General features: G+C 30.1%; 2 protein-coding genes across 4 annotated transcripts; both read right to left on the bottom strand.

Moving 5' to 3' along the window:
* Positions 1 to 5: 5 nt before the first annotated feature.
* LOC124823293 (serine/threonine-protein kinase Nek2-like) lies at positions 6 to 6,246 on the bottom strand. Of its 3 annotated transcripts, none has more exons than XM_088116306.1 (16): positions 6,012 to 6,246; positions 5,271 to 5,408; positions 5,111 to 5,177; positions 4,734 to 4,799; positions 4,258 to 4,304; positions 4,091 to 4,136; positions 3,868 to 3,948; positions 3,729 to 3,771; positions 3,594 to 3,643; positions 3,427 to 3,508; positions 3,302 to 3,351; positions 2,615 to 2,688; positions 2,455 to 2,481; positions 2,313 to 2,364; positions 1,046 to 1,492; positions 6 to 867 (listed from the first exon to the last, which is right to left on the bottom strand). In XM_088116306.1, exons 2-16 carry the CDS (start codon positions 5,354 to 5,356, stop codon positions 193 to 195), a joined length of 1,893 nt encoding a protein of 630 aa, XP_087972432.1. In that variant the 5' UTR covers positions 5,357 to 5,408; positions 6,012 to 6,246; the 3' UTR covers positions 6 to 192. The 3 variants fall into 3 exon arrangements, with proteins under 3 accessions (XP_087972432.1, XP_087972431.1, XP_087972433.1); XM_088116305.1 differs by having other exon boundaries at positions 5,271 to 5,385; XM_088116307.1 differs by lacking the exon at positions 2,455 to 2,481 and having other exon boundaries at positions 5,271 to 5,385; positions 6,012 to 6,245.
* Positions 6,247 to 15,231: 8,985 nt separating this feature from the next.
* Positions 15,232 to 18,149, bottom strand: LOC124823294 (trihelix transcription factor GTL2-like). The gene is made up of 2 exons (XM_047295484.2): positions 17,319 to 18,149; positions 15,232 to 16,889 (listed from the first exon to the last, which is right to left on the bottom strand). Exons 1-2 carry the CDS (start codon positions 17,684 to 17,686, stop codon positions 15,509 to 15,511), a joined length of 1,749 nt encoding a protein of 582 aa, XP_047151440.1. The 5' UTR covers positions 17,687 to 18,149; the 3' UTR covers positions 15,232 to 15,508.
* Positions 18,150 to 23,579: the final 5,430 nt, after the last annotated feature.

Genomic DNA, 23,579 nt, shown 5'->3' with positions numbered 1-23,579 from the left:
CGATGTTACCAATTTGTGAAAAGATCTATAGTCTTTTTCATTCATCAGATTGAAAGTGAGTTACATCATTGCAATAAGTGAAAATGAAAGTGGGTAAATGAAAAAACGTTGTTACCTATAAAAAAATTGCTATCTAAATGTGTGAAAGAAACACAGAACTCTACAAACATGACTATGGGATATTACAGCAGTTTAAGTCGATTGTTCTCTGCTGAAAGTGTTCTCTTTGAAACTCTTGCTCAACCAAATAGCAGTTTCTCTTGGGGAAGCTTTCCCTGGCCCAAACGGTTTTAATAAAACTCCGAGTTCTCCATACCTTTCCTGCTGCAGTAATCTTGCACTAAATTCAAGCAGACCTTCTAATGCCTCCGCCCTTTGTTGGAATGATGATGTATCAAACTGCCGGCAGTGCAAGTCTGAAGAGTTGTGGCTTGATGCTCCAGCTGTTGCATTTTGATCAGATGAGCCACTTTTATCCTCATTGTTTTTCTTGAGCACGCTGCGCTTGATTCCCTGCCAAGCATACGTACATCCTGGCGTAACATAGGATGTGTCACATACCTTGATTGTGCATTTGTCTACCAATGTTGAATCATTGCCACAAGGAGGGGAACCTGAGGAACCCTGTGCCGAGTTTGGTGAAGATCTATTGATGGGAAACAATTGGTCTTCATATGATGCTAATGGGAATTCTGCTATCCTATCAATCCGGGGAGAATTGACTGAAATATTGGGTGAAGTTACATGGCAAAGTAAACCAGTACTGGACCTGCAAGGAGGCAGCTGAATGGCACAACTTCGTGGGAACGGCAATGATGCTCTGCGAGTTGTATGGACAGGTTGTTTCATGTTGTGTGAAACAGGAAGCTACAACCATGGACTTCAGAAAGTCAGGAAAAAGAAATTCTAAATTGAATAATACCATTACACATGCAGGAGTAGTTCCTTGTAAAACAACCCACTCAAAAGAGATCACATGCTTAAATTTGTTCATGATCTACCATAAGGCAAACATTAAAAATAGATTGACTCTGGCTTGCCTTACCGTCTTATGATTCTTTGAGGATAGCATTGATTTCTTGGGGGTGGCAGAAGCTTTTGATGCAGTTAGCGTAGGAGTCCTGGCATTGCTAGAAGTTCTTGAAACAACTGAATTATGCCGTGACTTCAAATCGTGGTTGTCTCCAATAGAAAGTTTAGCAAATCTTTGATTTATATTATCAGGAGTACAGTCTATTTCTAGCGTAGAGCATAGAGAATCTACCTCTGCTCCTGATACATTGGGATTTAAAGTCCTATCATTGCTAATAGAATGCCACTTATATCCAGAGACAGAAACACGATCATCTTCTGACTTCAAAAATCTTGCTTTCTTCACGTAGTTGGATTCTTGCCAAAGACCTGGCAAAGTACTTCGCCTTGGGCTATTGATTTTGAGATGGACCTTAAGAACATAAGGTTGAAGATGTTGGTTCCCGAGTAGCTCTGCAGCCTGTATCCAAAAGTACATGAAGGAAAATAAGCAAGAAAGGTGCTACCTGATTCACAATTCACTAGTCTCCTCTAGTCAAAGCATAGTTAAGTATATATTTTTACAATTTTATAATAAGTAAACTAATACAATATAGAAAAACTAGTTTTTTTTTTAATAATAGGAAAAACCAAGTTAGCAAATCAAATTTAAATAAAAACTAGTAACAACCGTATCTGTGTTGACCTCGTTTGAGACTAAATAACAACATCAATACGTCATTTGTGACCCTTTATGTTGATAAAAACGTAATTTTAACTAAAATACTTTTAAGATACAAAATAATAAATATTCTTTACTGGTTTTAGATCAATATGACCAAGTCTATGACCATTTGACCTTTCAAGTTGAATGCACTGAACACCAGACAAGTATTTTCACAATTTACTCACTAAATCTATCCAAACAAATTAAATCTGATTCTAATAATGTAGAATCACATACTACGAAGTTTAGATTCTGCAGACATATTTAAAATTTTACAAACGTTTAAGCGCTTCCTTACTCATCAAGATACCTATCTGCACATGTAAGTGATAAGTTTATTATTGATTTAATAAAGAAACAAAAAATTATTCTTTTGCACAATGCAAGATATGTTAACATGAATGGAGAATAGGTAATATTCTAGTTATTATATAAAAGAAAATTATAATTAAAGTTTGAATGTGGAAGCCATCATCAGCCCAAACCTATCTCCAAAAATTATACAAGGCACTAAAGCTGCACCAGTAAATTGCATAGAATTATTCCATTGTCAGAGGAGAACTCTTATACGTACACTAGGTCTAAGCTCTGGATTTTTCCGCAGCATGCTTTTGACAAGACCACGACTGCCAAAAGTGAAATAAAATATTTGTTAGAACAATCGTACAGTTCATAATATAACTGATTGATTGCAATAAATTTACAAGAAACCTCACTTTCGGTGAGCTTTTCCTTGCCTAAAGCTGTTAGTTACGACAATTTTAGGCATTAGGTCAACAAAAGTTCCACATTTAACAGCCTTAAGACATGGCAGAGAAATTTAATAACTAAAAGTATAAGCCATAGCAACTAAATGACAAAAGAACGAAGACTTACAATGCACCAGAATATTTTGTTGGCAATGGAGCCACTATGGACTTGTTAATTTTGTTAATCAGGGACTGTATATCCTGTTTGAAACAAATGAAAGACAATTATATATATATTTTTAAAAAAGAGCAATGTTTGCCAAAAATATATAATTATGGATAGCCATGCAACTGATAATCAATTAAGAAAGTCATGATAAAATACAAAGAGACAAGTTCAAACTAGGTGAATTATTCGGATTTGAATGTATTAGCCAATCCATAGAACATAAAAGCATGTTGAAACTAGGTAACATAACAGGATTTGGCTGCCTAAAGAGGAGAGCATATTTTAGAGAATAAAATGCAGAGGTATAACCGTTGACCGAAAAATTAATAGAGTACATTTTAACAACTCAATAGTTATAATGTGTATGTATACATGCACATGCATAACAAAACTAATTGTTTATTTAAGTCATCGGTTATAACTCCACAATTTTTCCTATATTTTAGGGTGCATGCCTCACTTTAGGGGATTCAAATTCAATTCAATATGAATTAAATTGCTATCCAGACATTGGCATCTTATTATAACAAACAGAAAATTGGTCAGGTGACACGAAAAAATATAAAGTATTAAATATGTTCAAAGACAATGTATATAAAGAAAAAAGGAAAAAAAAAAAACTTGTGATTATAGAAGAAAACTTACAAATGCTTTGAATGCAGGCTTAAGCGAGGTCATTTCATATATACAACATCCTGAATAACCGAATTCCGAGATCATGAATACACAATGAACTAGATAATAAAAAAACTTATCAAATGAGTACTTACCAAGGGACCAAATATCTGATTTAGAGCCATAAGGTATATCAGCAAGGAGTTCAGGACACATATAGCTAGGAGTTCCGACAACCTAAATCACAAGTCATTATTTATAATAACCATACAAAAGTTGCAATCAGGAAGGCTAACTCGTTCTTAGATTAAATATTTCTTACAGAGGAAGTTAGATCATCGGAAGTCAACATTTTGGCAAGTCCAAAATCACCTGATTCATCATTGACCACTTGTAAGCAAACTTTAACACATCTACGCAATTATGCTTTATTTAAAGGAACAATAGAATAACTTACCAAGGCGTATGTCATGATCTTTTGTCAAGAATATATTTGAACACTGATAGAAATACATCATTCTCATTAATATATTCCTTAAAGGAATTTAGATGGAAACTGGAATATTCTCACTAAGCAAAGAGGTTGTTTAACTAACCTTGACATCACGATGAAGAATATGGTTCGCATGCAAGTAATCAAGCGCCATAAGAAGTTGAACAAGCCACTTACATAGTTTCTGCAAATAGAAGACTGTTTTAGGTTCTAATTGTTCAAATATAAATATTATCTTGTTCATTCAAACATGAATATTCATGTCTAAAGGAAAAGACAGATAAAAATTAATAATTTTCACAATAAAAGAAAAAATCAGACATAACCTCCTCAGGGAACATAACACCACCAGCTTTCTTTATAGCTTCCGCCCTATGTTTCATCAATAGTATAATTAAAACAATATTAACAACCCAATGTATTAAATAATAACCAAGGGAAAGAAAACATAACCATAACTTGTAAGCTAGTAAAAATGAGAAAAGAAACTTACATGTCTCCACCCTCACAATAACCTATAATAATGCATACATAGCAACCCTGGAAGGAAGTTAGATTACTAAGTCATCCATGAACAATTAACAATAAAGATAAACAGTGATAATAAAAGAAAATAGCTGAAGTGATTATCCAAACAAGAGAATAAACTTAAATCTTAACTATAAGATAGCTATGTAACCTAGAATTTTAGCCAACATTACCGTATTTCTTTGAAGATGCAAACTAACCCGTCAATGGTGACACCAATATATTATCAAGGCAAATGAAATAGTATATTATTGTCAGCATAAGACCAAGTCCACGAGATAAAACTACTTCAAATATTTTATAACGCAAATGTGGAGAGACTTAATTCCGATCATCTAATAGAAGCTTGATAGGTAAAGCATCTAACAGCGTCCATTCTTATATTAACATGATGAAATTAAATCAGGAGGTGAAGAGAAGTACAATTCAAGAACCACATACCTTTTCTACCCATGAATCTTTATACTCCACAATAAATGGGTTTCTTAATTTGGAGAGGAGATCCATCTAAACAGAGCAAAAGAAGAAAAAAAAAATTAATAATATACTGAATCCTATTCACAATAATATACTGACTCATAGTCACATCAAATGTTTGAAGATAATAGGTTGTTAAGTCTACAGCCAAATTCATATAAATGTTTGAAATTTCTTTCAACCTGATAGAAAATGAAATTCGCCGGAGCAGACACCCTAAAAAAATCACATCAGGAAGGCAAGAACGATGTAGTAGAACACAGGCACAGAATGCGAGATTACAGAAAACAGCACATGATGTTAAGTTAGTTCATTTTTCGAAATTCAATTTAAGAACAAACCTCCAGGTGAGCAGACCTACGAGAGCGCTCAGTTTGGCGGGCAAGGCGAATCTTCTTCAGCACATATCTACATAATTGAAAAGACAAACTTGAAATGCACAAATAAATAGATATAGACGCTTAAAGGGAAAAATGAAGATAACATAAGTTCAATTCTCACTTTTTCTTCTCATGCTTATGCTTCACAAGAAGAGCAGAACCAAAAGCGCCTTTTCCAATTTGCTCAAGCACTTCGTACTGCTCCATGTTATCAGTTAGCAACAGATTTCCCTCTCCTAGATACAAGCAAATCCGATTCCTTAAAAAAAATTAAAAAGAAAAAAGGGCTAACAGTAATGCAAAACCACAAATCAAATTTCAAAGTCCATCACTGAAATCTAGCGATACTCCGGAAGGAATTTAACCAAAATGCCAGAGGAAGTTCCTTAAAAAGCACATAAGATTGAAGGCAAAACTTTCTCCCTTTCTCATTGTACATGCAATAAGGATACAACATTGTAATACTGTACACAATACCATCAAATAAGTACCTATTACTTTAACTTACTTATGAAGGTTAACCACGTAGTAATTCATAGCCACAAACCTAGAGAAACAGAAATTGTAGAAGGACTAAGAGAACGATGAACCTCTTTTCACTCTTAAATTAATTTTTTTATTATTATTATTATTTTGTATACAAAATTACATTCACGAACTCCGCAGTGAAAAGCGGTTACAGACCAAGAATTTCTGGAAGCGGACTCCAGAAATAGCAATACAGAAGTAAGCGCCGAAAACGCAAACGCGGAAAATGGAGAGAAATCCAAAAAAAAAATACGAAAAAAAAACAGAGAAAACGAAATGAAACATTTGATACAAAAATAAAAGGAACAGAAGAAAAAGAAAAGACAAAGTGCACCTGAAACGGGATGAGGAGAAGTTGAGAGAGGCGATAGAAGAGATTCAAAAGGTAGAGGGAAGAGACGAATCTGAGAATGCGAAGTTCAACATTGGCAAAGGAAGTTCAAAACGACACCGTCGTTGGAGCTGCCGCAGAGGAAGCTGCAGAAGCTCTTTCGTCATCGTGGTTGGTTTGGAAGAAAGAAAATGACGTTTTACATTGCAAATTATGAAAGCTGATTAATTCAAGGGAGGTTTAAGCTCATGATTGATGATATGAGAGAAGCGAAAATGATAGATGGGTCAACATTTCAGTGATTAATTAATTAATTAATTGATAATTAACAATTCGTCATTAATACAGCTTCATATCTCTCCAACACTGGTAATTAAAGCTCCTTCGTGAAAGCAACAAACAAATTAAAACCTCAGTCAACAACTTTTACTAGTTAATAAAATCTCAAACGTGATTTAAGTTCTAATCAAGGATTATGGTGGAGGTTTAAGTTCTAATCATATTTTTTTTAAATATATGGAAACAAGAATATAAAATAACGAACAAGATAATAACAACATGTCATTACATTAATGAAAAAATTAACAGTACATAAATAATTGAAAATATAGAAAAATATCAAGTATACAATAAACATAAAAGATTTAATATTGGTAGTCACGCAAGCAAACACTTAACATCAGTTAAGATATAAATAACATGTTTGGTATTTAATGAAGGTTTAATGTCTCAATAGGTCTCTATTTTCACTGAGAATTTGAAATAGGTCCCTTTTCTTTTGGCATCTCAATTGAGTCCTTATTTTTATAAAATTGAATCAAATAGGACTTTTCCGTCAAATTGAAATGACGCCGTTAAGAAGAATATGCTTTATTTCTAGGTGAAAATAATGACGGCGTCATTTCAATTTGACGGAAAGGTCCGATTTGATTCAATTTTACAAACATAAGGACTCAATTAAGATGCCAAATAAGAAAGGGACCTATTTCAAATTCTGGGTGAAAATAGGGACTTATTGAGACATTAAACCTTTAATGAAATAATGAAAACTATAGATTGATAATGAGTCCGATCTAAATATAAACCTATTGTAATATATATATATATATATATATATATATATATATATATATATATATATATATATATATATTTTTTGAAAAATAATTAATTTTGATTATTATTTTTTTTAAATATTATCACATAAAGTTATTGATTTGAACGTATTTTTCTATACGATTTTGAGAAAAAAAAGAGAACGAACAAAGTCATTTGATAAAGAAGGATCATTAAGAAGTTTATCTAATTTTTATAATAATTTGGAGTGTTTTGAATAAGGGATCTCGATATTTCAACCAAAACAAATATTAAAAATATAAAAATAGTTATGATTTGAAATTGGAACAAAGTTATAGAGAAAGATTATTGTATTAAAGTAGGGGAAAAAAGAAATAGACTAGAGGCTTAGGTGATATGGTGTGAAAGTATTAAATAATAAGGAATATTATTGTAGGGTTTGAGCTAAAGAAAAGCATAAGAAATGGAAGAGAATGAATATAATAATGATGGAATTTGATGGCATACTTAATTCTTAACAACCTCTTCTCCTTCTCAATTACCCACCTTATCATCCGCCGCATAACTTCACGTCAATTTATTCTCACATTCAAATTCAAATTATCAGATGCAGATTTACCACTGCCGTGACTTCCGACTAAAAGTTTTACACTTCATTGCTTCTGTTGTAATTCTCACGTGCAGTTTTCTTTCAAGGTCAAAACATTGATTGAAAATTAAAATGTCAGTTTAAATTTTACATTAAATAAACATAACAAATTAAACATCTTAATAAGAAACATCTATAAGTTTATTGTTTAGTTTTGTTAATCGATAACTGTCGGTCATAAATAACAATTAATAAATATCGTTTTTTTACAACAACAACAACCACGGATCATTATTGTAATTAACATATTAAATAGACAACAAAACTTATAGAATACAAATAAGTTTTTGTTTATGTTTTATTAAAGAGTTTGTGTGTAAGATAAAATATATATAGTTGTCAAAAATAAGATTTCACTCATTTCATTTTTTTTTCATTTACCAACATATCGATTCCATAATTAAACGAAAATCAACCTATAAATTTACTCAAATTATATTTTTTTCTAGTAACTTTGAGTATATCATAAATTTCTATTCCTCATATTATCAACAAACAACCATACATCAACTTCAAGAATTTTAAGATTATTAAGAAGATATATATTATCTCTAAATATAAGTTTTATTAGATATTCAAATACAGTTCTAAATTCAAAGAACATTTTTCAACACTTCAAAAATCAACAAACAAGTCATGAATGATAAGTCACAATAAACATAAATACTAAAATCAAATATTAATTAGAATTAGAATGATATATATAGTTTATTATATATATATATATATATATATATATATATATATATATATATATATTAACAACATAAGTTACCGAGCATTTAGTTTGTTACATTTAATTTCAACGAAATAGGGTTTCCTCTTCATGGTAGAGAATAAAAAGATAAGAAAGAAATTCAAACCAAAGAGAAGAGAAAAGTCATCTTCCAAGGCACTAAATAACTGCTTCAAACTCTATTCGTACTTTCCACTCACATTCACATCTCTCATTCATATCACATCTTCCTCTCTAACCCGAGAAAGGGGAAAAATCATTATGAATGAAGGAGAAGACCCAAGGAGGTGATAAAAAATCTTCAAGTTGTACGAAATTAAGGACAAATTCTCTTAAAAAAGAAGGGTATGATAGATGACAATCTCTTGAACATACATGAGAATAATTTGAGGAAGATCATTTACAATTAAAAGAATCTATAAAAATATCAAAGATCAAAACATGTCTCTTTGAATCTTATAATGTTAATGAATGAGAAAACAAAAAAACATAAATATCATAAACACAATTAAAGAATAATTTAATAAATTAAATAAATTAAGATCTGAGTATTTATTGTATGATATTTTCTTGTCCAAATATACTTCATTTAGTCTTAACTTATTTTCCTCTGTCACAAATACTTCTTATTTACTTATTTAACACATTTAAGATAAATATTGGAGGTAAAACCAAAATAAAACATAAAACAGTAAAAAAAAGCACTAAACTCAAATATTAAACAACATAAAAGTTAGGAAAAAATTATTTTATTCATGAAAACCAATACACAAAAACATATAGAAATTAATGTTATCAATTTCAAGGTAGAAATAATGAAAATCACTTATGTGATGTCTTATTTAATATTATGTTTTTCTCTTTTGTTCTTCTTTATTCTTAGTTTTATGTCTCTTCTTCTTGTTGATTTTGGTTATTGGTTTTCTTTTATTGGTCTCATTTTATTGATCTTAGTCTTGGTTGTCAGTTTGTGCAGAGACATATTTGTAGAATATTTTGACGTTCAAATCAATTTAATTATGAATTTATTTTTAAGGAGATAAATTTGGTTTTTAAAAGTTTGAATTTACTTTAAGTGTTCACTTATTTATATTATTTTTTAGTGAGCTAGTGAACTTGTCATTGTTCATAGAATAGTTAAGCAAGGTTAAATACGACTTAATTATGATTTAGATTAAGAAAAAAAATTAAACTGAATTTTACAACTTAATTTTACAATCATTATAAGTTGTCGTCTATTTAGGTTGTTTATATCTTATAAATCCATTTTATCAACCTAATGCAATGCTTCCAACTTGATAGTAGAATTTCTCACGATGAATTTATTCTCTTAAATCTAGAAGCATAATTCTGTGAATTTATTTTAAGTCAATCTGTGAATTGATTTATTTTTTATGCTTAGCTATAACTTGTTTCTAGTTAATTTTCTCAACATAAAATAAATGAACAGATCACAAAAATGTTAAAGAGACACAAATCTAACCAACAAAAGAAAGTTAAAGGAAAGATGGAATAGATAACGAATCCATGTCTCATTGATAAAAGTAATATATTAGCCATTAAATAAAATAATAATAATAATAATAATAATAATAATAATATATATTTTACAGCAAACAAAAGATAGTGGACACATTACCTACTTCAATAAAATAAATAATGATTAATCGTAATGCCTGTCTCATTCAGGCATTCCATCGAGTCAACATCTTTACTATAAGAATGCAACAAACAATTTGCTTCCCTTCAATTAATTTGCACATATATTTTACGAGATTTGAGGTGGAATAATAATATATATAAATGTTTTATATATAACAAAATGGCCTCTACAACGATCGAGTCTCTAGCTTCTATAATTTCTGTCCTTTTCCATTACAATAAAATATGTATATTATCAACAATTGTGAATTTATATATTTTTTCCTCCGCAATAGCAGAAAATAATTTATAAAGTATATATGAAATATGAACATAATTATGACAGAAATTAAAGGATGTTAAAAAATGCAACAATTTTTTATTATAATGTGGTAAGGTTGAACCGCGACACTGTAGTGTGAGAATGGACGTATGCCAAGCAAAAGGGAAGTTCAAGGAAAGAAGAAACATTTTTGAAGATTCTGAAACAAAATAAAACAAAATCCAAAGACGGTGAACAACCATCTACGCGACCAAGTATCCAACCTAAACGTGTTTTCCATAATCGGACATCATAAATTATTTATTTATTTTTACTGGCTAATACGTTTGATGTTGAAAATACATGAATTTAATACATTTCTACATTAATGTATATTAGTGTATTTGTTTATACATTAATAATAATTAACGATCCAAATCGATAAGTTGAAAACATATTATATGATTATAGTAATAACCTTAATTTATTCTTGTAATGAAGATTATTGGATTATTAGGCATACCAAAACATAAAAATTCACAAGAGATATTATAAATAAAGAGTTCAAACAAAATAGAATGTTTTTATCAACATTTATTACAACTTTTATTTAAACCGATAATTATCTTAAGCATTAGAGTATTATGTGTAGGTACACTTTGAGGAGACCAACAACACGAAAGATCGAAAAGATTAAGAAGAACTAAGGAATGAAAAACTACTCATTACATAAAACTTGCTTCATGCAAATGGTAGGTTGTTTTATGTATCTTACTTCGACTCCTCCATATTTGATGCTTATTGTAAGTCTTTTAAGCAAGTATATGGAGAATTTCACTTAACTCCATTTACAATTAGCAATGAGGGTAGGTATATACAAGAAGCTATTGAATTTGGAACATTTTACAAGAAGGGAGAAAGTGACAAACTCATAGCATATACTGATAGTGATTATGTTGGAGATATGGATGATAAAAAAAGTACAATTGGAAATGTCTTTCTTTTTGGATCTGGAACTGTATCATGGTGTTCAAAGAAACAATCAATTGTCAGATTGTCACCATAGAGGCAGAATTCATCGCAAGCATCATGTTCCTATCAAGTTATTTGGCTAAAGAGGTTACTCATGACACTTGATCAAATTGAGCATGATTCCATAACTATTTAGCACCACATTAATATGCTATCAAACTATTAAGAAACCTAGTAGTGCATGGACGTAGAAAGCATATAGATGTTTGTTTTCACTTTCTTCGAGAGTTTGTACAAGTAGGAGTGATAGAATTGCGGAACAGATTGCTGATATGATGACAAAGCCTCTCAAACTAGATGTTTTTCTAAAGCTGCGTGCAATGCTTGGAGTTTGTAAAAAGAGTCATGTAAACTAACCTTTTTATATTAAAAGAATTTAGTTTAAGAGAGGATTTATTAAGAATTAGTCAAATAAAATCCCAATTTATTTGAGATTTTTTCTTTATAAGTTAAAAGTTTAGTAGTAACTTCTTACTCATATTTTTGATTTTATCTTGTGTTGTATTGACTATTTAATAGCTTGATGTTTTTCATTCAATGACGAAACAATTATCTTTCAAAATATTTCAATAACACGAACGAAAAATTAAAGAAACCATAAAAAACTTAAAGAATGAAAAACTATTTATTATGAGCCTTATCCTTGGACTTACCTAACTTAATCCTTATATTATATCTATTCTAAAAAGTTTGTTCCGATAACTTTTGTTCTAGAATGTGTCCAGTGTTTCAAAAATTCTACTATGGAGATTACGTTATGAAAATCTTGTTTCGAAGGTTTTGTTTCAAAAATCTCGCCTAAAAGGTTGGTTTCAAAAATTCTGGAGAACTTGTTCCGGAATATGTAAGTGGAGAGCCAGGATAAAACATTTTGAAAATTTGAGAAGGTGCGTGAAAAAATTGTGGAAGTGCAGGAAGTAAAAGTCAAAATATTTTTATGAAAAGATTTCTTGGAGTACGTGGGCCTTTAAGGCTAAATATTATGGGCCGAATATTTAGAATAAGGTCCAAGTGTTTATTCGGGTGGGAGGACCTGATACTCTGATTTAAGAAAAAAAATTAAGAGGGCTTAATTACGTTGACTGGTGTGGTTAAAAGTCAAATAAAGAAGTGGTGTTAGTAATAATAAGAGAGCACAGGACGCACGTGTGAGCGTTCACTGAAAGTGAAGAGAAGAGATGCAGAGGAGCACATGGGCATGCATGATGCATGATGTAGGTGGCAGTGTGTGCCAGTGAAAAATGAATGAGTGTGTTTGTGTCTATGTGTCATGCAGAAAAGTGTGGGGCCAGAATCACTCCAACAATTTATTTCTCTTTATATATATATATATATATATATATATATATATATATATATATATATATATATATATATATATATATATTAAGTTTTATGAATTTTAGTCTTCAATAATTATAATAATAATAACATTAATAATAAATATTTTTTTTATTACTAATGCTTTTATAACTCTTATGAGTGATTTATATGAGTTACTGTGTTTAAGAATAATAAATAAGAAAATATGCTTTTACACACGTTAATTTTTTATATTGATTTGATATTGTCTTTTATTATTTTATTTTTTATATCATTACTCTAAATGAAATATCTAGAAAAACAAATGATTAAAAAGTTATTTATATATAAAGAGAAATAATCTTTTGATACACATCAACTTTTTATATTCATTTGAATTATTATTTTTTATTTATTTAATTTTTTTAAAATACAAAAATTATATTTTTATATCTTTAATATGTATGTGAAAGTAACTGTGTCACTTTATGATGATTTATCTATAAAACCTGACAAATATAAACAAGGTGTTGCCAAAGTGCATCTGTCTTCTACAGTGATTATCTTCCAGCTACTATAACTGGTTGTGACAAATCAACACTGTCACAAATACTGAAATAGGTTGTTGGAGACAAATTATTTTTGTTAGGAACCAAAGGACAATGTTAACAAAACAACAATGAGGAATCCTCGTGTACCTTACAAATTCTTTTTAATATTTTAATTATACACAAAACTTTTAAAAATAATATTGAATTAAATTAGTGGTGCAAATTGATTATGTTAAATGTTAACACCACGTTTATCTAAAGCCCATTCAACATCAAGTTAATACAAGGTTTTATTGAAATAATAACAAAAGTTCAAATACTAATTAAAAAATAAAATACAATTTTATGGTGTCTGTTTACTAAAAGGTAAAAGTTTAGCACAGTTGGATTCCCTTTTCAATTATAAAATATATCCGAAATTCAAAAAAATCGAGTGTGCTTATGAGCAAAGAGATAAGAACAATGGTTAAGCTCCAAATTAAAGTCGGTTAACAGCACAATTACCTTCCTAAAACCTAGCAATAATGAATTAATTATTGTAGATTAAAGCAAAGAAGTCAACGATTTAATTAACAGGATGATTTTGAAGATGTGAACCATTGATAATGATCAATCAAAATGTACGGCGTGGATGTTTGTAGCATTTGAATGCTATGTGATGAATTGACAAAACATTACCTATAAGTTTTGTTACAGATTTTATGTATATATATTTTTTAAAAAAATTCCAAGCAGAAAGGAATTATGCAATTCGGTTTATTATAATAGAATAAAAATAAAATAAGTAATTAATCTATAATATATTATAAGTTTATATATATATATATATATATATATATATATATATATATGGAAGTAATTTTAAGAATTGTATATTTATGACTATATTTTATATCTGTCATATTGATAATCTGAATTATATAGTTCAAAGTGAAGATAAATAATAAAAAAATTAATAATTTATATGATTTATTTCCTATTCAAGTGATATAATAAAAATTTATTTCCTATTTAATTAAATATAAATAGAACACTACAACTTGTGTTAAAGCGAAATGTTAGTCCATCTTTATATTTTAGAAACCACTTAATCTCCCATATATTGAATATTTGTTTATTAAGTTGTTTACTTTTTCACATGATATAAAAATTGTTTAAATTTGACATTTTTAATTTAACAAAAAAAAGGATAATTTTATAGCCAAAAATATTAAAAAAATATACATATATTGTCCTCTCTAAAGTAGGAATGACAACATAATTTATTTTATTCTTCAAATCAAGAATATTTGACTTCTTTATATACCTCACTCTACTATAAGGAGTTAAATCAGTGATAAGTTTCCTCTTTACATAAATTTAATTTTACTATTATAATTTATTCTAATTTTAATTTCATTTTAAATTTTGAACATCATCGTATCTATCAACTAAAGATGATGAATCATGAGTTAATTTTTCATAAGCGCCTCAAAATCAAAGGCATTATCTTTGGAAAGAGAAACTTCAATAGTATTTAAGAGCACACGAACTCAAATATCCAAATTCACCTAGCAAAATATTCTCATATTAATAAGATCTTATTGCACATATCAAGTTGGATAACTTAATAAGAAAAAAAAAATAGACCTAATAATTTTTTTATTTCACATATTTACTATTAACGCAAAATTCACCATCATGCAAGCTAGCAATATTATAATTTATAACTTTTTCCCCTTATATATTGGCACGAGAGTTTATAATTTCAACATTAAATTTGGAAAACAACATCATTGATTTTTTTTATCTTATTTATTTTTATAATATAAATTTTAAATAAGAACTGAAAAAAAAGGTAATAAAGGAGTTGTACAAAATAAAATTTTATATATTCCTAAGAATGTCTGATACGCAAGGCTCTCTTTTGCTGGGGTCAGTGTGTTCCCAATTAATAGGGATTGGTGAATTAATACATGCATGAAACATCAATCTCATGAAAAGAAGGTGTAAATAAATAGAAGGGCCATTATAAAAAGTCTTCCACAGAAGAGAAACATTGTTGTACTTCCTCAAGCTGTCGGTGCTAACCAAAATGCAAAATATACATATTCAATTCCCACCAACACAAAGCAAAACCAAAAGAAAAGAAGGAAAACAGTGGAAGTTATTATAAAATGGAGAAATTAATGAATTTGAAAGTAATCACAATCCAAAGAAGGTATTATTACTTAATAATTTCAAAGTTTTTTCTGACCTGCATGAGATGAATTAACATGCATAATGATCCAAACCACCAGACCCCACATGAGAAGACTCATCTTCATCATCAACATCCGGTGGCACTTGGCCGGAATTCGCGGTTGGACTCATGTAGTTCCCTTCTCTTTCCGACTGTGCTGCCACGATTTTTCCCTGACCATACAAGCAACTCAGTTGATGGAAATAGGGACAGGTCCTAGAATTAAGGGACCTTTTCTTGTTAACATCCTTAGTTTTTCTGAAGTACTTGTTTATGTTCTCCCACTTCTCTTTGCATCTCTTTGCGCTTCTCTTGTATCCCACCTCTGACATCCCTTGCGAGATTCTCTCCCACAGAGGACCCTTGTTATTTCCTTCTTTTTCTTCACTGCTGCTGTTGTTGTTGTTACTTACACTCGTGCACCTCAGGTTTATCAGTGCTAGCACTTCATCCCTTGGCCATCTTCTCCCAACATCATCTTTCGAATTCTCAGTGCTTCCTGGTGGGGTTGTTGAGGTTGTCTTGTACGTCGAAACTGAATTCGACTCTAATGGGATAGTATTGTTTTGGCTATTGAGGGAAGAACTAGGGTTGTGGGGAGTTGGGGATGAGTTGGAGGAAGAAGGAACTTGTAATAATGTCTCACTCGAACTAGGGTTTTCTGCTCTTAACTTAGTTTCATCATGATTCAGAAGCGTTGGTGTTGGATCGAGGTTGTTGTCTTCATTGGAAGGACTATTAGGGTTTAGTGAGTGCAATAATGAACGATTTGGAAGATTCGAACCGTTGGCATTTTGGCTTGGAGGAGATGGTGAAGTTGTTGACGTAGTTATTGTTTTTGTTGCACATTTCTTTAAGAATTCAATTATGGTGGCATGTCTGTCTCCGGCGATAGCTTGCTCCTGTGCCATGATGTCAAGCTCCTTGTTCATCTTCTCCATCTCTTGCTTCTTCCATGCTTCCTCTCTGGCAAACTTCTCTTGGTCCCTTTTCACCATGTCCTCCAGGAGCCTGTTGTGAATCTCTTCCTGTTGAGCCATCATCTTGTTGACAAAACTCTCGCAAAAACCCTTGAACATTTCGAACCTGTCACGCCTCTTCCTCTTTCGCTCCTTTGACTTCTCCACCACAACCTTGTCATCTGTTCCATCACATTGTCGATGACCCATGTTGTCTGCTCCAAGGTGGAGGAGGGTCTTTTCACTCCTCACGATTCCATCATCACCACCGTCACAATCACCACCACCACCACCACCCGAATCAGGGTTTTGACAAAGCTCCTCCAGCTCGCTAAGGAACCGGTAATTGTTCTTGCCGTAGTTACTAACGTTGTCGAAATATCCACTCTCATCTTCGAACTTCTCCTTGCACTTCTCAGCACTCTTCTTAAACCCAAGCTCTGCCAGCTTCCTGCACACACCATAAATACAAAAAATCCAAAACCCACAACATAAGCATTTCTGTTATTACTTCGCAAAAACTGTAAGCACGTACTGTCCTCTAATGGTTTTCATTTCTTCAACTTAATTTCTTTCCTCCACAACCGGCGGAGCCTTATATATAAACATCTTTCTCTCGGGCTCTGTGTCTTGCCGTGCTGTGTCAGCGTGCGAGCTAAAGTACTATAGCTGGTTGCTGGTTGGTGCACGTGTGCGTTAATTTGTCTAACACATGAATGTAATTAACATGTGATGATTAATGGAATGCATACAGTATCTAACTCATTAATTTCTCATTCCCCCAGATCATTAGTCTCAGCTCAAAGGAACAACAGTGAGTGAATTAAAAGATAACAACAGTGGGATAATGTGATGTAATGGAATATATATATATAGGTACCTGGAGACATGGTCCCATGTGTGCTCCGGGAAGCAATTTTCCATGGTAGATCTGATTCTGAAAAGTGCAAGGAGTTCATCGTTGGACCAGGAATCGGTTAGGTCTGGTAATTGAGTTTGGTGAGTGTGAATGTGGATTGAAGGAAGCTTGTGTTTGTGGGTAGGAGGAGAAGGAGGGTGCAATGGGTGAAAGAGATTGGTTTGGAGTGGAAAATGGTGTTGCTGAGATTGAGAAGGGTTATAGGGATCAAAGGGTAAGAAGGTAGTTGGGGAAGTTGAAGAGGCATGAAGAGGGAAAGACAAGTGAAGAGGAAGAGTGGTCCTTGGTGCTATGAATTGGTGGAACTGGTCTGATACTCCATCGAACATGTTGGTGTTCGTGTTGGAAAAAATGCTCTTTCTTTCTTTCTCCTCCTCCTCCTCGCTGCTCACTGTAAATCACCACATTGCTACAACAATCCTTTCTTTCTTTCTTTCTTTCTTTCTCTTTCTCTTTCTCTTTCTCCCTCGCGTTTATCAAGGAGATTGTCCTTGCATGAAAAGGAAAAAGATGGCCCCGACACTCTTTTAGGAGAAAGTGAACTCACCGGCCACCCTCCAAACCATAGTATTTTACGCAATTAAATAATGTGAGACCTTGGACAAGTCAATCCAACCACGTTCCCATACAAGGTATATTCAATTCATTTCAAACTCGTCCGAACAAAATCCAAACTCGTCTTCGTCACCTCATCAAACACACACTACACAAGAATATTTTGTATTTTGGCACCCACGGATCCTAAGCAGTGGCTTAATGGGAAAGATTGAAGTTTTAAGGATGCGATGAGAGGGTTGATGTGGACGCGCGGGGGAGTGAGAGTGGGAGAGAGTAGGAGTGGGTGACGGTGACGATGGTGTAATTAACGGCATAGGGATGGCAGGACACGTGAAAAGAAGCAGAGAGTGGGACCGGTGATTTAAGGATGGGAATCTTCAGTTGGTACAAAGGAATACAGTGGCGTCGTACAGGAACAGCAGCCAGCACGTGCAAGCGCTTACTGTGGAGTGGACGCTTGCACACAGTCACTGAACACGGCCAAGAGCACATGGGATGGGAGAAAAGCTTATGCTACAAATTGTTTCTTTTGCATCTTCTGCCATGTAATATACTCGTGACCTTTTTTAAAGACACAATTTAACAAAATTTAATACTAAATAAATTTATATAACAAATTAAATACTAATTTACTTTTTAAGGAAAATGGTGCTAAATTGACACTGTGTGGGGGAAATCGATGCAGACATGACATTATTGTAAGAGTAAAATAAATAAAAAAATGTAAAAATGAAAGACGAAGAGATGTCTGGTGAAACAGGGGGCCCCCAAAGGAGCCTGATATACAAAAAGACAACGTGGGACCCTCTCTCCTTACATAAACATTGCACAATATGCAACTCCCGTGTTGTCACTATATATTGTGTTGTGAAAGACGACCACCTCGCAATTAGTCTTACAGAATCAACATTTAAGTTGGAAAAAAAATTACTGAATAACTGTTTGCCCTTTTCATGAAGGTGCTTTCAATGCTGTTATAATCATTTTTCTTGTTTCGTGAAAAACCTTTTCATCGTTTTTGAATTGCAGTTTCGATCTGTCCAATAATGTTGGAGCGTCTCATCTTCTGTTTTTTTTTTCTTTGTTTGGTTTAATTGTGTCATGAATTAGGAGATAAATTGGAGGAGTTAGCTGAGGTAACCTTCCAAATTTGGTAAAATGAGTTTGGTTTTGTAACCTGGGAGCATGCTTAACTTGGTCCACTCGATCCAACAATATCCAAAGGAGGATCAGAAAACCTGACACTTTTTTTTTATACAAAGGTACGTAGCTTTAATTACTTTGCAATTTTCATTTAGGTTGCTGCCAGTTATAATCTGTATTAAATGAAAAAAATCAATATATATATATATACTCTTATTTTATAATTTATTAATATTTTTCCTTTTTTTTTTTATGTTTCAATAGCTCTCTCTCTCTTTTCTTTTAATTATTAGACTCGTTAATTTTGAAGTTTAATTTTTCTTAACTGTACTCCAATTCAATTGGGACTAATTTGACATGTTCAGTTTTTATCACTAATGATACTAAATAAGTTTTTTCTTTCTTAATTAGTGTAATTAGTTTTGGTATTTAATAAGATCAATCTATAAGATATGTACATCTTTACCTGTATGTACAATTTTTACATGTATAAGATAATATATATAATTTTCTCTTATTTCTTTCTTTTTTACTTTTCTTTTCTTATTATGTAATCTATTAGAATGAGAAGATTTTGGAGAGAATTTTGAAATACTAGAAGAGAATTGCATGTTTAGGAAATTTTCTTCTCTAAAGATTGCAAAGATAAGTTGGTTGGATTTTGTGAAAGTGACAAGAAAGATAAAAGGAGCATTATTTATTATTTTTCAAGTTTCAAGTTGCACCAATATTTTGGTGTTTTAAAAAGCAACCCATAGGGACTCTATCGGGCTGTGAAGCATAATATTTAGCAAATGTCTACTGTGTAAAAATATTTGGCTAAAATAGAATTGAGGGTCGAATGATGAAGAAAATGTGCAATTGTTGGTTGATAATCAATGAACAATTTAATAGTTCGTAGAGCTATTAAAATAGATTAAAATACGAGTTAATTTTTTTGAATTAGGTTGAGATAAAAAAAATTATAAATTTTGACATAGATTAAAAATGAACTTGGTCCACTAAAATTTTGCCTCATTCGAATTCTGTAGTGAGTCTGATTGACTTACCAATCTACCTATAAATTTTAAATATTAAATTATATTAAAAAATCAAAAATATTAAATGTTTTCTTATTTCTAAATGTATTTGGATTATGTATCATATTTTTGTGATTTTGGATTATATTTGGAATTTAACATCATTTTAAACAAACTTAAATTAGAAAAAAATATATTTTGGATTAAATAAGAAAAAAATTGTAATTAAGTGAATCAACCCGATTAATTCATTAACTCGTGATAGATCAGGTCAAGTTCAAAATTTTTTAAACTCATTAATAAATAAATCAAATTAAGTTGACTAATTAAGTAATCAATCCATATTAGGTCAAGCTAGATAATCTATTTTAACAACTCTAATAAAACCATATTTAGTTTTCTCATAAATTAAGTTTATAGAAGAAAACTCGAGTTAATACATTATAAAAGTGAAAATGCAACCAACCAATCTTCTTATAAAATCTATGAAAATTGTAAAATTTCTATAACTCAAAACAATTATTAGAATTGGTTCAAAATGATAAATCTGAATTAAATTAATGTGTTGAGTTAGTAAAATTAATTGAAATACTTTTTAAACTCGTCACATGTACATCATTTTTTTCTTCTCTTCTCTCATTATTCTTTGTTCTACAATCTATGCATCCTTGACACTCTTAGTATGTTTAAAGATCTTAATATGATTAATAATGCTAACATATACTCCTCTTAATTCAATATATAAGAAAAAAAAGTATATATTTAGTGAATTCAAATATAATTAAACTTTAATTTTCTTAAAAAAATTTAATGTCATTGTGGCAAAAGTATTTTCATCTTTAAGGCTGTGTTCGGTTATAGTGATTTGGGGGAGATGATTTGGGAGAGATGATTTGAATGGATTTGTGTAGATTTGAAGATAATTTTTTTGTTGTTTTTTTGAGTGGATTTGTGGGTAATTGAGAGTGGATTTGGAAGTAAAGTTTGTGAGAATTAGTGTAGGATTTGATTGATGTGATAGATTTTAAAAATTAGTTTAATTGGTAGAAAATGAAGATGACCAGATTGCCCCTAGTTATAAAAGTATTATAAAATGTTATTTTGTAATGTTATATTTAATTGTAAAAATGTTTAGGAAGAGGAAAAAATTATGAATAATTGTTAAAATTAATGTTTAAAATGTTTCATCACGTGGGTAAACAAAAAGATTAGTTTCTGAAAGTAAGTAATTATTAAATTTGACTAACAGTAATTAGATTAACTAGCTGACTTGTTCAAATGAAAACACATACTTTTTTTAAATGAAATTAAAACCCTTTTTTGCGCAAAATTAATCTAATTGGATAAAGTTTATACGACTAATTCAGCTCGAACTTATTATTTTTTGTCACTGGTAAGCGGAAAAAAAATAAAAAGAAAAAAAATAAGAGAAAAAACAGAAACTTAAAAAAAATTATTTTCTCTTTTTAAAATGCATTGGAAAAACTCCAAAATTAATTTACAAAACATTTCAATCTTCTTGGAAACAAAAGAGACAAATAAATGTTGTTTTTTGTTCAAAGTTTAGTGGTTGAAACGGACCAAAAAAGAAACAAATATTGTTGCAATTTTGCTTAAAAATAAAAATCGAAAGCATAGAAGAAGGAACAAACTTATTGGAGTATTTTTTCAGTATTTTTTCAGTTTTTCCTCAGACGAAAGCGATCGATTTGTAGAAAAAGAAAAGAGAATTAAATTCATTGATTGATTTATTATTAGGTAAGGGAACAGAGAAAGATGGAGCATAGATTCACACAAAAATCCAAATTATATATTCACGCGTAATCGATTACAGACACCATCCACCATTCATATATATTTGTAGTTGCAGTGTAACCGATTACGCAATCCCGTAATCGAATAAACTGATTCAATATTTTTTCTAATAACTGTAATTGGACACAGCGTCTGTGATCACATCTGGAATCAAATGTGTTAAGGGCAAAAGTGAAATTTTATTCACAATCAACGCAAATCGTCGCATATATGCGAGTGACCATATACATACGTATCTCGCAAATCCACTATAATCCATCCTCGCAAATCAGCAGAAACGAACACGGTCGCGTTTCATTTCTTCGCTCTCAAACCCGTTTGAACAATATAATCTGTTCAAACGAACAAAGGCTAAATCTAAATACACTCTTAATAAGTAGAATGTAAGATTTTTAGGGTTTTTCTTAAAAAAATGGTATAATGTTTTAAATTTACTGAAATAGACAGATTTTGAAAAAAAATATATAATTGGTTAAGTCGTCTTCATCAAATACCACTCGAAACTATTAAAAGTAGTGAAATCTTATTCCAAAAGCACGACTGCTAATTTTATATGAAGTTGTCATTCTTTATCCCGATTTCTCTTTCTTCTACTGTTTTATATTTTCATATATATATATATATATATATATATATATATATATATATATATATATATATATATATATATATATATATATATATATATATATATATATAATTTTGGAAGTATTACAGTTAACATACGACTACGACATACTTTTTTCCCATTTCTTATAATTTCTTTTTCTTTTTCTTTTAAAATTTCTACCTTTTATGTTTTCTTTTAACTTTTATATAAACTATCTTAATTTTAAACTATTTCACTATATTAAGATTAATGGATTTTTAATTTTTTTACGTTTTCTAAATTATTTATACAATCATATAGTTTTTATATATTTTTTACTTTGAGATATTTTTTAATAATTTAATTAATGAATTAAAAATAATGTTTTAATATTTTTTACTCCTTAAAATTTGTCATTTTTATTCAATTTTATATAAATATATTTTTTAGTTTGAAATTTATAGATGATTTTATTATTAAAGTTATATATATAAAATTTTAATATTAAAAGTATATATGTATATATTGTGTAAGAAAATATGAAAATATTTTATATCTCAAAATATATTTAAAAAAAACAAATTTATATATATAATTTTTGATAAAAAAATTATCTAAAAATCTTAAAACAAAAAATATTTTTTTATAAAGTTGAAAAAAACTTAGCAAATTTTAAGGAGTAAAAACAAAATCAAAAGATTATTTTTATGTCACTAATTAAATTATTAATAAATATATCAAAATAAAGAATATATAAAAAAATATTTGTATAAAAATTTAAGAGAACATAATATTTTTTTAAAATTTAATTAACCATAATATGAAAAATAGTTTAAAATTAAGATAAGTTTATATAAAAATTTAAAAAGAAAACATAAAAAGTAAAATCTTTAAATATAAAAGAAATAACAAAGAATAAAAAAAGAAAAGGAAGTCCCATACTAAACGTGAGACTTCCATAAGTTAATAGAAAATACATATATATATAATTATAAACGTGTTAGTAGAGAAAAATCGAACATCGACTGTCATAAAATTAAAAGTCGAACGTACAGAACTCAATTTCATATATTTAATAATTAAAAGTCGTATTTATAG

The sequence above is a fragment of the Vigna umbellata genome, chromosome 5 (assembly GCF_029865625.1).
Source record: "Vigna umbellata cultivar VRB3 chromosome 5, Vumbellata_1.0, whole genome shotgun sequence".
NCBI classification, from domain to species: domain Eukaryota; kingdom Viridiplantae; phylum Streptophyta; class Magnoliopsida; order Fabales; family Fabaceae; genus Vigna; species Vigna umbellata.
The sequence above is the reverse complement of the archived record's forward strand: the minus strand, read 5'-3'. Positions and strand labels throughout refer to the sequence as shown.

Bases quoted from the DNA above. Each gene is read 5' to 3' on its own strand.
- LOC124823293 (XM_088116306.1), bottom strand. From the start codon at position 5,356: ATGGAGCAGTACGAAGTGCTTGAGCAAATTGGAAAAGGCGCTTTTGGT. The intron at 4,305-4,733 runs GTATGTGGTTCT...ACTTCCTTCCAG, and splicing joins AAGATTCATGGGTAGAAAAG to GGTTGCTATGTATGCATTAT. The intron at 1,493-2,312 runs GTACGTATAAGA...TTTTGGATACAG, and splicing joins ATCCAGAGCTTAGACCTAGT to GCTGCAGAGCTACTCGGGAA.
- LOC124823294 (XM_047295484.2), bottom strand. From the start codon at position 17,686: ATGTTCGATGGAGTATCAGACCAGTTCCACCAATTCATAGCACCAAGG. The intron at 16,890-17,318 runs GTACCTATATAT...TGGTGTGTGCAG, and splicing joins ACATGGGACCATGTCTCCAG to GAAGCTGGCAGAGCTTGGGT.